This window comes from Bos grunniens, chromosome 11 (genome assembly GCF_055505025.1).
Source record: "Bos grunniens cultivar Pamir isolate PY7600 chromosome 11, Bosgru_T2T1.0, whole genome shotgun sequence".
Lineage (NCBI taxonomy): Eukaryota > Metazoa > Chordata > Mammalia > Artiodactyla > Bovidae > Bos > Bos grunniens.
The window spans coordinates 14,033,430-14,046,332 of record NC_141175.1 but is presented as its reverse complement, the minus strand read 5'-3'; the positions used below and the strand labels follow the sequence as shown (position 1 = coordinate 14,046,332).

General features: G+C 39.5%; 2 protein-coding genes across 2 annotated transcripts; both read left to right on the top strand.

Annotated features, from left to right (window-relative positions):
- The first annotated feature begins 1,113 nt into the window (after positions 1–1,113).
- On the top strand, positions 1,114–2,188 carry LOC147362592 (olfactory receptor 1L1). The gene has a single exon (XM_086325374.1). It carries the CDS (start codon positions 1,256–1,258, stop codon positions 2,186–2,188), a length of 933 nt encoding a protein of 310 aa, XP_086181500.1. The 5' UTR covers positions 1,114–1,255.
- A 9,481-nt stretch (positions 2,189–11,669) lies between these two features.
- Positions 11,670–12,647, top strand: LOC147362591 (olfactory receptor 1L3-like). Its single transcript, XM_086328357.1, is given in 1 exon segment — positions 11,670–12,647. A coding segment is annotated over 1 exon segment (978 nt).
- Positions 12,648–12,903: the final 256 nt, after the last annotated feature.

The window sequence follows — 12,903 nt, the reverse complement described above, 5'->3', positions numbered from 1 at the left end:
TGGCATCTAAAGTCTTCACCTTATGAATTTTTATGTTCTGAAGTTCTGAGAACATTACCCAACCAGGGGCTTCTTCTAAGCCTGAGAGACGGGAAAATTACTGATGGCATCAGACGTTCAAGTCTTTATAATCTAAAGCCATGTGGACCCTGAAAAAATGCCCTCCCACCTTATATATTGTCTTTTGGTGTGAACAGTACAGAATGATACTAAGGATGATTCTCAGGAAGTTTGGGAGAGCCAGTCACTGTGGTCTGTTTTTGGCCTGAAGAAGCTGAGTCAAGAGGATGATTTCCAGGAGAGAATGAAAGTACTGACACTCCCCAGCCTCCTTGGGGAAGAAACTCCAAAACTTCAGTAGCTGTTGCCTTGTTTTCTAGTGTCTCCTCCATCTGAACTTCAGGGACTTCCTAAAAGTCTCAAAGGATGCTCCCTTGAGAGAGGGTGAAGTCTATGAGTGTCTACAGTGCCCTTAGCATGTGGAGGGCCCAGAGGAGGCAAGAAAGACACCTTTCAGATTCATGAGGGTTGAAATCCTGTCTAAGATCAGGTGCCTTTCCTGTAGTTTTTCTGGGAGGCCTGTAACTAAGACAGGAAACTGGAAAAGAATTGCACCAACACAAACAAGCACATGCCATTTTAGATCAGGGGTTGGGCACCAAGAATGGAATTGATTTTATCTTTAAAAAGAAATGTTTTTTATTATCCTATGATCTCTGTCTGCCTATCTTTTATGTCTTCCTGCTTATTGTTTCACTCCAATAAGGTTTCACCAAAGAGTGAAGAGCGTGGAATAATTATTGGGTGATCTCCTATTCTGACGTCCTTTTCAGATGATTTTCAACATCCAGAATCATTGACACAGAGAGAAACATCTGAATTAAAGAAAATCATCATTCTGTCGGCTGGCAATTAAACAGGAGAGCAAACTACTGACCACACTTCCATGAATTAGCTCCTGAAAATCCTCAAACGGAAAACAATTTTTCCACTCTCATTCCCTCTCCCTGTCTCTCTTCTCTTTCCCTTTTCTGTAATACTTTTGCTTTACAGTAGAAAACTGAAAGGAGGTTAAAGTATGTACTGATTTCTGAATTTTCAACATTAATAGAAAGAAGCTACAGTCCAGGTAATAGTAATATTCTTAGTTGTTCTAATTGCTGATAAGAAGAACAAATAGAAAAATTCTTAGAATTTATCATATGTTGGAAGAATCTTTCATAATGATGACTTGTCTTTAGGTGAACCCAAGACTATGGGAAGAACTAACATAACACGGCCCACCGAATTCATCCTCCTGGGACTCTCCTCTCGACCTGAAGATCAGAAGCCACTCTTTGTAATGTTTCTCCCCATCTACCTCATCACAATGATAGGAAACCTGCTCATCATCCTGACCATCCGCTCAGACACTCGCCTCCAGACACCCATGTACTTTTTCCTGAGTGTCCTCTCCTTTGTTGACATCTGCTACGTGACTGTCATCATCCCCAAGATGCTAGCAAACTTCTTATCAAAGACAAAGACAATCTCTTATGGTGAGTGTTTGACTCAGATGTACTTCTTTATTGCTTTTGGAAATACAGACAGTTACCTCCTGGCAGCCATGGCCATTGACCGCTATGTGGCCATCTGCAACCCCCTCCACTACATCACCATCATGAACCACAGACGCTGTGTCTTGCTCCTGGTCCTCTCCTTCTGCATTGCACACCTCCACTCTCTCTTGCATATTCTCTTGACCAACCAACTCGTCTTCTGTGCTTCCAATGCCATTCATCACTTTTTCTGTGATGACCAGCCAGTGCTAAAATTGTCCTGTTCCTCCCATTTTGTCAAGGAAATCACAGTCATGACAGAAGGATTAGCCATCATAATGACCCCCTTTTCATGCATCATCATCTCTTATTTGAGAATTTTCATTACTGTTCTGAAGATCCCGTCAGCTGCTGGGAAGTACAAAGCATTTTCCACCTGTAGCTCTCATCTCACAGTGGTGACCCTGTTTTATGGAAGCATCAGCTATGTCTATTTCAAGCCCCAGTCCAACTATACAGTCAAAGATAGAATAGCAACAGTTGTCTACACCATATTGACCCCAATGCTAAACCCATTTATCTATAGCCTAAGAAACAAAGACATGAAGCAGGGCTTGATGAAACTCATGCACAGAGTGAAAGGTCAATAAGAGGAGCTGAGGTCTTAGTAGAATCCTACAAATCTCTTGCTCCTGACTGCAGGTTTTTAATGTCTGTGATGAGATTCTGAAGGATGGTATTTTCAATGGCGGTTCATTCCTGATAAAAAGAATGCTTATTGCATGTGTTGAAGCTAGTATGTTGAAGCTACTCCTGAATATGATGCCTCCTTCCCAGTGGTCTCTAATATTATCTGGCTGGGACAAAGACTACCTGAATCTTGTTCTCTGTGCCTGGATCTAAATCTCAAACTTTGATTCTCCTTTCAGAAGGAGAATCTCTTTCACTTAACCCTGTGCTCAGTCACTCTGTCATGTCCAACTCTTTGAGATTCCATGGACTGTAGCCTGCCATGCTCCTCTGTCCATAGAATTTTCCAGCCAAGAATACTGGAGCAGATTGTCATTTCCTGCTCCAGGGGATCTTCTAAACCCAGAAGTTGAACCCCTATCTCCTGCACTGACTGGCAGATTCTTTACCACTGCACCACCACCTGGGAAGCCCCTCTCTAACCCTGCCAAAATCCCTCCTGGACTTGAGTTTCATCACTTCAAACTCCTGAGTATTGTTATTCATGGGGCTTCCCAGGTCATGTTAGTGGTAAGAAACCGCCTGCCAATTCAGGAGACATAAGAGACGTATGTTTGATCCCTGGGTCAGGAAGATCCCCTGGAGGAAGGTACAGCAACCCATTCCAGTATTCTTGCCAAGAGAATCCCATGGACAGAGGAGCCTGGCAGGCTGAAATCCATAGGGTCACAGAATCAGACATGACTGAAGCAACTTAGCACACACACACATCCTTATTCATAAGGCTGAGTTTTCTTATGTAGTCCTTTAAATCTGAGTGTGTTTGTGTGTGCATGAGAGAGACTTCACCACATTAGTCCAAAGGCTCCTCAATAACAAGATCTCAGTCTCTGATTATAAAGATCAGAATGACTCCTTCTTCTGCACCACCTCAAAGACTCAGGACCTGATTTCTAAAATTATCATATTAAAAAAAAAAAAAACAAAAAAAAACAGCCTACCAGATGACTCTTGATGATCCAGTTCCAGGCCACATCCTCAAGTACCCATCATTTCAGTATTCTTCTTCCTGCTTTCCACCAGGCACAACTAAAGAAACATTATGCCCTTCCTTATTCATTTCATTTGACCTGAATTCAACTGCACCACTTTCCCAGACAGTAAATATCAGGTACCAGTTACTATAGTAGTAGGTGTTTTCAACTCCTGGGGATTCTTCTTTCTCAACAAATTTAAGCCAAGCTACAGAAATTATCAAATTGGGTAGGAGAAAATGCTCTTGTTCATTTGTAAGTTCTGAAAAATATTAAAGTCACTGCTAGTCCATACATTTTTGAATTTGGAAATTTAGAGGTTTGTGAATTCACTTGTCTGTTCAACTAATTTCTGTTTCTTGTCCACCATATGCCAGTCTACCAGACTTGGAAACAAAGATTATGTGCTAGTTCATAAGTCAACAATCTGATGGCCAAAAATCTGTGGGATCCCGAGGAAACAAAATAACAGACAATGCAAGCATTTGGAGCAAAATGTTGTACTATTTGGGTTGTTTGAGTTTACAAGGTATAGAAGAACACACACTTTTTTTAATTGAAGTATAATTTTAATTGAAGTTTTATTATAGTGTATTAGTTTCAAGTATACAGCAAAGTGATTCAGTTCATATATATATATATATATATATATATATCAGATTCTTTTCCATTATAGGTTATTATAAGATATTGAATATAGTTCCCTGTGTTACACAGTAAATCTTTGTTTTTTGTGGACCACAAATACTTTTAAGGAACAGGAGTCAAATTAACTAATATCTTCAGACTTAAGGAAGAAGAGACTTTATTTGAAAGGATTATTGCAAGAGGGAGGAAAGACCTAGGGCAATAAAAAAGTGTGATGAACTGGTGAGATTGGATAGTTGATCAGGGTAAGTTTTTCCCTGAGGTCAATGGATGCTACAGAGGAGTCACTAAGGAGGGGTTGTATTCTGACTCTGGCTGAGGGTGGGTCAAAGTTCAGCCATTTTCCATGACACAAAAGGATGGATGGGTTCTTCTAACTTTGTCTTCCAGGAGCACAGGACTTGAGTAAAATTCAACATTGCCAAGGGGATTTTTGTAAAGGGTTATTGTAAGGATTCACAAGGCAAAAAAGTGAGATATAAGTCTCAGGTGCACAAACACAGATCTAAGACAATAAATCTTAAGTGTTTTCATCATACACACACAATAATTAGGTGAGGCGACAGATGTGTTGACTAACCTTATTGTGATAATCATTTCACAATATCTAAATATCTCAAATCATCACACTATATGTCTTAAATTTACACAATGTTGTCAATTATGGGCTTCCCAGATGGCTCCTTGGTAAAGAATCTGCGTGCCAATGCAGGAGCCACAGGAGACTTGGATTCAGTCTCTGAGTCTGGAAGATCTCCTGGAGGAGGAAATAGCAACCCACTCCAGTATTCTTGCCTGAATCCCATGAACAGAGGGGCCTGGTGGGCTACAGTCCATGGGGTCACAAAGAGTCAGATATGACTGAGTGACTGAGCATGAGCACGAGTATTTGTCAGTACTCCAAAGGGAGCTGATAGCAGAGGGCTGTCTGTCAGCAGCTCCCCGCCCTGCAATTACTGGGGCAAATAAGTCCTTCATTCCTAAGGGAGGATCTGGGAATGACAATATCCATCACAGGTACTTAACACAGCAGCGTTGTTTACTGTCATTTTTATTAGCAGCAGCAGCAACATCAATATCATCCATAGGTTCTTGTTTTTCCTCCAGACACTGAGGATCACTTCCCTCTGCTTAGTTGAAAAAATCATATATACTGTGATCTCTCTCTTCAATCTTAGCCCTATCCCACTGGTGCTACATGTATGTCAATCATTGTTAGGCCATAATAGGTACACATTGAGAAAAACCACTGGGCATCTACTATTCACCAGTCTCTGTCTTAGATGCTGGTGATCCAGTAATAAATGAAATGAAATATGTCCCCTCCCTCATGGGTCTTTCAGACCAGCTGATATGGAAGAAGTCATTACAAGTAGGATGAACACTGTAGGAAGAAATTAAGGGGATCTATATAAGCAAGTCTTTACTTTTACCATGTGATCTCATTTAATATTCACAATCCAGTGAGGTCAACCTTATTAATTCTGTTCTATGGATTAAATATATTGGGGCTCGAAGAGAAGTGCCTTGCCTCAAATCACTTAGCTCGTAGGACAGGGAGCAGGAATTCAAAGACAGATACGCTGCCAATAAGATCATGCTCTTTCAGGTGCCTGGGTTTGTTCCCATGACAGGAGGGGAAATGCAAGTCGCTGGACCCTAATTGAAGCACCAAGGTATATTTAGGTTTAGAAACAGAGTCATTTAATTCAAAATGTCTTTCTTAACTTCATCAGAAGGGGTACAACTGACTTGTGATTCTATCTCTAAACTAAAAGTTGCTCCACTCATTTATAATTTGGGGAGAAAGGATGACCCAGGAGAGTAGAAAAATATTTTTTAAACCAGAGACTTCATCTACAGTTTAGTTATACTGGCAACAATGAATGAAAATGCACTGTATAACAAACCCGCCTACACTGTTAAGAGAATGTAATTTGGCACAGCCACTAAGGAGAGCAATATGGAGGTTCCTTAAGAAACTAAAAATAGAGCTACCATATGATCTAGCAATCCTACTCCTGGGCGTATATCTGGAGAAAATCATAATTCAAAAAGATACATGCACCCCAGTGTTCACTGAAGCACTATTTACAGTAGCCAAGATATGGAAGCAACCTAAATGTCCACCAACAGATGAATGGATAAAGAAGATGTGGGGTATACACATGTATATTCAGTGGAACACTACTCAGCCATAAAAAATAATGCTATTTGCAGCAACATGGACAGACCTAGAGATTATCATACCAGGTGAAGTAAGCCAGACAAAAACAAATATCATATGCTATTGCTTAAATGCAGAATCTTAAAAAAAATACAAATGAACTTATAAGCAAAACAGAAATAGACTCACATACATAGAAAATAAATGTGGTTCCAAAGGGTAAGTGTGGGAGGAATAAGTTAGGAATTTGAGATTAACATATACACACTACTATGTATAAAATAGATAACCAACAAGGACCTACTGTATAGGACAGGGAATTGTACTCAATATTTTGCAATAGCCTATAATGGAAAAGATTCTGAAAAGGAATATATAATTAAGCATATATTCAGATACATATATATATATCACTTTGATGTACTCCTGAAACTCACACAGCATTGTAAATCAACTACACTTCAATTTCAAAAATGTACTTTATAAACAGTCATTATCTCTTCTCCTAGACGTGTTTGATGACTTTTTACAGTTACCTCAAACAAATTTTCACTTTTGATGACTGAATAAAAAGCAATTTAAGAGCAGAAAAGTCTTACCTCTAATATTAACTGGAAAGAAAAGGCAACAGAGTAAACCTGCATTTATGATAAGCATAGTTAAGTCTAACTGACATTGAGACCTTCATTTCAATATGATTAATTGGTTAGCAAAAGACCTTCCTTTAGTTCTTTCTATTTTTTATCATTTTATAGACCAACATCTGAAAAATGCTCTTTTAAGTTCAAAGGATAAATTTCATAATCTCCTTCTGATTAGAGCTAATTATCTCCTTACAGAAAAATTTTTCTGATATTATTTTTCTCAAAGAGGAGCCTTAGATTAGCGTGTTTCCACATTTTCCCTTTGATAATTTACTCTGTCTTATTATGACTTGTCAAATTGCAATTATTAAGAATTTTTGTGCAGCTTTTTTCCACTCTTCCTTTAGAACTCTGATATATGAATATTGTCCCAGTATTTATATCTTCTTGAGGTATTGACTTTTTTTACCAATAAATAATGTCCTTCTTTACCCCTTGTAACACTTTTTTGATTTAAAGTCTATTTTGTCTGATAATTATCAAAGCCATCTCAGCTCTATTTTGGTTAATATTTTCACTATCTTTTTCTACCCTTTCACTTTTATTTGTGTCCCTGGATCTAAAGTGAATCTCTTGTAGACAGTCAATGTTTAGATCACATTTGTTTGATTTAATCCAGTCAGCCAATCACTGTCTTTTTAACTAAATAATTTAATTCATTTACATTTAAAGTAATTGTAGCTAAAGAAGGACTTAACTTCTGCCAATTTATTGTTTTCTACATGTCTTATGTCTTTTTTGTTCTCCAGTTCCCCATTACTTTCTTCTTTTGTATCTAATTTATTCTTTTAGTTTACTCTTATTTCCATATATATACATATATATATGTATATATATTTAACTATTTTCTTCATGCTACCCTGGATATTGCATCTTATATTTATTACACCCTAGTTTGAATTAATATCAATGTTCTGGTATTTAAAACTACTCAATAACAGTAGTAATTAGATAAAGACATATCATTTTGATAGCTAAACCTAATTCATAGGTTTAACAGACTCCATAGCAGTCTGTTTCTTCTTCTCTAGAACAGTAAAATATTTTCTTTAAAAATGAAACCTACTAATTATACCATCTAATTACAGTAGAGTTCTCAGGAGAAGCAGTGACTAGCAGAATGAGTGCTAATTACAATGACCTAGTGGTTTTTATTTATTTAGGTCTCTATTTTGACACAAATAGGATAAGAAAAATGAAAATTTTACTTTAAAAAATATAGTCCTGTTTTACAGAAATAAATATTGACATTTTAGAATTGGAATGAAATGAATAAGAAAAATGTTAAATAACTGTAGAACCAAAGAACTAAGGGAATTTTTGTTACCATCTTCTAACATTGGAAAATATTGCTTAAGCAGTTAGCTTAGTCCATGCTTAGGTCAATATCATAAATATTTACTGAGCACTCCCTGCAGTAAGGGCTTCCCTTATGGTTCAGCTGGTAAAGAATCTGCCTGCAATGCGGGAGAGCTGGGATCAGTCCTTGGGTTGGGAAGATTCCCTGGAGAAGGGAATGGCTACCCACTCCAGAATTCTGGCCTGGAGAATTCCATGGACTGTATAGTCCATGGGGTCGCAAAGAGTTGGACATGACTGAGTAACTTTCACTTGAACTTGAACCTCTGCAGTAAAGGATGGGTGCTAGGTGCTATGGGATTCTAATGTGTTAGAGCCAAGGGAAAATTATGTCTCTTTTACTTGGAGCTGTATATCCTCAGTGGATAACAGAGTGTATAGCTCATGGTAAAAATAAAACAAATACTTATGGACTGATGCACTCATAGGTGAACTGAACATCATTTTTACCTCCTTAACTCCAGATTATTGTATTTAATTAAACCTAAAATACCATCTATTATAAAATACATTATTTTAATATACCATTGACAAAAATGCTCCCAATTATTTGTGACATGCCATAAACTTAAATGAACCTCAATATGAGATATTAAAGAATAAAAAAGTGTGTTAAAATTAATAAAATATGGCTTTACTGATAAGATATCTGGATCCTGAACAATATATAGCACATAGTGTCTGGAATAAGAGACTTCCCAGGTGTCTCTTAGTAGTAGTAAAAGAATCCTCCTGCAATGTAGGAGACATAGGTTCGATCCCTGATTTGGGAAGATCCCTAGGAGTGGCAACCCACTTCAGTATTTCTGCTGGCAAATCCTATGGACAGAGGAACCTGGCAGGCTACAGTTGGGGTTGCAAAGAGTCAGACATGACTGAGCGACTGAACACACATGCTCATCTGGAACAAGGCCTGCGTTTGATTCAGGGCTCCAAAAGCTTTCATGTTTAATCTGACAAAGAAAAAAAATAAGGCAATATTTTAGGTCCCTTAGTAAATAGAAGGCTGTTTCTTAACATAAAAGTTTTAATTTTGTCAAAGAAAAGAGAGAGGCCTTTCAGGGGAGTAGTTCAACTATACAGTTTGGCTTCAAAGAGTCCCTGATTCGAGTTATATTTTGTCAGATACCTTATTTTTTTCAGTCACTGTACAATGAAGAAAATAAATGTATATGTTATGAGGCTGTTGTGTGGTTTGTGTCAGAGAGACTTATAAATTCCTGAGTAAATAAATGTTAGTTGCCTTACTTTAAGTGAAAGATTATGTAACAATAAACATGATTTGTGTTTAATGGAAATTCATGTACTGAGGGAGCAGAGAAGACAGATATATCATTCTAATCAGGTCACCAAGGAATGCTCCCTATAGGAGGCTGCATTTGAGCCTGGAGATGCAGGTGAAGGGAGAAATGCAAGACAGTGAGGTGGTTGAATTGTAAGATGTGATCCGGAATCACTAAGTGACAGGAAATGAGCAACATGTATTTGGTGGGGCATGTCGAGACCCTGATGTAGGGATTCTGTGTGCTTTCATGAGTTGAGAAGAGTCGACAATCTGAAGCTGGTGGTTTTCCATAGTGGTGGCAGCAAGGAATGGTAATCAAATATCTGAGCAGACTTGGGGTCACCAGGGAAGGGTGATCTAAGGTTAGGTTCAAAGGCTATGATCCTCCCTTTTGTTGGAGGATAGTGACATAAAGCCACAGCTACTGAACTGTCACGCGAGTGTATGTTCCTCGGTTCTTTGTCTCATCACAACAAAGATTTGGAGTGACGGACGTTAAAGCCCTCAGCGCGTCACAGCTCTTGGGTCTTGGACAAACCATGTTATAGCTCTTAAGCAAATCAGTGTTACAGCTCTATTTTATTTAGAAGATAGCAGGAGAATCCATCCTCGAAGTGTGAGGGCATGCCAAGCCAAAGACTCAAAGAGAAGAGAGTGGAGGAGTGCGTGGGGAGGGGGAGAGAGAGAGAGAGAGAGAGAGAGAGAGCAGGCGCGCACGCACACAGGAGAGAGAGAGTCCGTGGGAAAGTGCTTTGGCTCCTCCTTTTATATGTTTTCCCCATTCTACCTAACAGAACTAACAGCTGTATCTAAATTTGGGAGAGATGGAGAGACAGTAGTTGTCCTTTGTTAAAATGGAAGCATTCAGAGAGGCCAAATGGACACTTTATAGGCTCAAGTGGGATCCTGAGCCCAGATATCCCTGCCTGGTACTCCATCCTTGGTGCTACATGGGACACCGCCCAGGTAAGCCCTCAGAGGGGTTGAAGAGCCAGGGATGGAAAATTATTGTCCCTCTTGGATACCTATGTCAAGCTAAACAGAGGTTACACTAGACCCACAGATTTGAAGAAAGGGACTTGGGGCCATACTGGGAGGCAGAACATGTAATTCTCCTGGATCCATGGAGATGATCCTGCACAAAATTAATGGATGTTTGTTTCCTTACTCTCTCCTCCACCGAACACCAGGGACTTAGTGACACAGTATTAGAGGATGCTCCCAGGAGGGAAGCAGGAGCTGTAAGTATCTGCAGGTTGTGAAGGATGATAAGAATCCAGGGAAGGGAGCATCAGATTGAAGAAACATTAGGAAATGGTCTGCAGTCAATTAGGTACCTTTTCTGTATGCTATCTCTTGGCACAGTTTTGTCTTCTTTTTGACAAGTCATTCCATGGAGCATAAGTAAGGGAAGAGTGGAATAAATAGATGAGGCAAGACTTCAAAGTTCTACCCAGGTAAGAAATCAACTTTGAGAATGCCTGGCAAGAAGGTGTGAATCTCTGATCTCAGAGAGATAATTAGTCATCACTGGGTACTAAATAAGTAATTAGTCATCACTAGAGACTAAATATGTTCATGCAAATGTTCAGTTTTTATGTCTATACTCCAAAGTTGAATCTTCCTTTACCCATCTGTCTGTGAGTCACATTCCTCTGGCCTCAGGACATGAATTATCAGTCGATGAACAGGGAGATTGGGGAGTTCATTTTCTCATGCTAGTTCACTCCCTCTTTCTCACTTCCCCTTCCCCATCTCTCTTTTCACTAAAACTGTTTACATTCAACTCAGTGTGCTTTAGATGACTTCCTTGCTCCATTATATATGATGTGGAAAGAAGCATCTTGATTCAAAAAGATTCACCAACTGCAAACTAGATGAGATGACTATCTCATGATTATCAAGATGTGGGTTAGTCACTGATAATCCTTAATCAGAAGCTGACCTGAACCTGATTCACAAACTGCATCTGTGGTTCCTGTGATTATGAGCCACAGAGTAGGGAAGAGGGAAAGGAAACCAAGCTCTCAAAGCCCTTTCTCTCTCTCTCTCTCTCTCTGTCTCTCTCTCACCAATGCCACCCCGCATCTGTTTTCTATAGCTCTCCATCGCAAAGATTTTTTAAAAAACAAGTGAAAACATACTTTGACCTTGATTTCTCCATATTCAGGGGAAAAAACATTACATTAAAAACTCTATTTATTAATAACCACTCAGTGTAAGAACAAGATGGAAAGATGCATGTCCCAGATGACAAGAACCATCCATTGACTTTATTGTTTATCTGCAGGTGCATTCAAGTCCATGGGGATGTCCAACCTAACAAGACTCCCTGAATTCATCCTCTTGGGACTCTCTTCTCGCCCTGAGGACCAGAAACCACTCTTTGCCCTCTTTCTCATCATGTACCTGGTCACTTTGATGGGAAATCTGCTCATCATCTTGGCTATCCGCTCTGATCCTCAGCTCCAAAACCCAATGTATTTCTTCCTGAGCATCTTGTCCTTTGCTGGTATTTGCTACACAACAGTTATAGTCCCCAAGATGTTAGTGAACTTTTTATCAGAGAAAAAGACCATTTCCTATGCTGAATGTCTGGTGCAGATGTATTTCTTCCTAGTCTTTGGAAACATGGACAGTTACCTCCTGGCAGCCATGGCCATTGACCGCTATGTAGCTATCTGCAACCCCTTGCACTATGTCCCTGTTATGAACCATGGACACTGCATGTTGCTACTGGCCTTCTCCACAGCTTTCTCCTGCCTTCACTCCCTCCTGCATGTCCTCCTGGTGAATCGGCTCACTTTTTGTGCATCAAATGTTATCCATCACTTTTTCTGTGATGTCAACCCTGTTCTGAAGCTGGCCTGCTCTTCTACCTCTGTCAATGAAGTTGTCGCCATGACAGAAGGGCTGGTTTCTGTGATGGCCCCATTTGTCTGCATCGTCATCTCTTACCTGAGAATCCTCATTGTGGTCCTCAAAATTCCCTCAGCTGCTGGAAAATGCAAAGCCTTCTCCACCTGCAGCTCCCATGTCACTGTGGTGACTCTCTTTTATGGGAGTATTTGCTGTGTCTATTTCCAGCCATTGTCCAGCTACACTGTCAAAGATTGAATAGTAACGGTCAACTACATTGTGCTGACACCAATGTTGAACCCATTTATCTACAGTTAAAGAAACAAAGGCATGAAAGAGGGCTTAGAGAAATTGATAAGCAGGATTAAGTTTCAAATGAATAGGCTTTCCACTACAAATTCCAACAAAATTCGTGGAGCCTGATTGAAAGGTGTCTGTGTGGATGTGTGTGCACATGTGCACACTCATGCACACACACATCAGCATCTGAGGGAAGTCTTTTATGGAGAAATACTCTTTCATCAACTGGGTGGACAGTTTTCCACCCTGTGGTCTCTATCATGCCGTGGTTGGATAGTTCTACCCATGTCCTGGTACCTATGCTAGAACTGTAGACTCACTCCATGATATCTCTCCATTCTAGGAAAATCACGTCCCCTTTATTCCTTCTATATTTCCT

Excerpts from the sequence above, each read along its gene's own strand:
- LOC147362592 (XM_086325374.1), top strand. The coding sequence starts at position 1,256 with ATGGGAAGAACTAACATAACACGGCCCACCGAATTCATCCTCCTGGGA.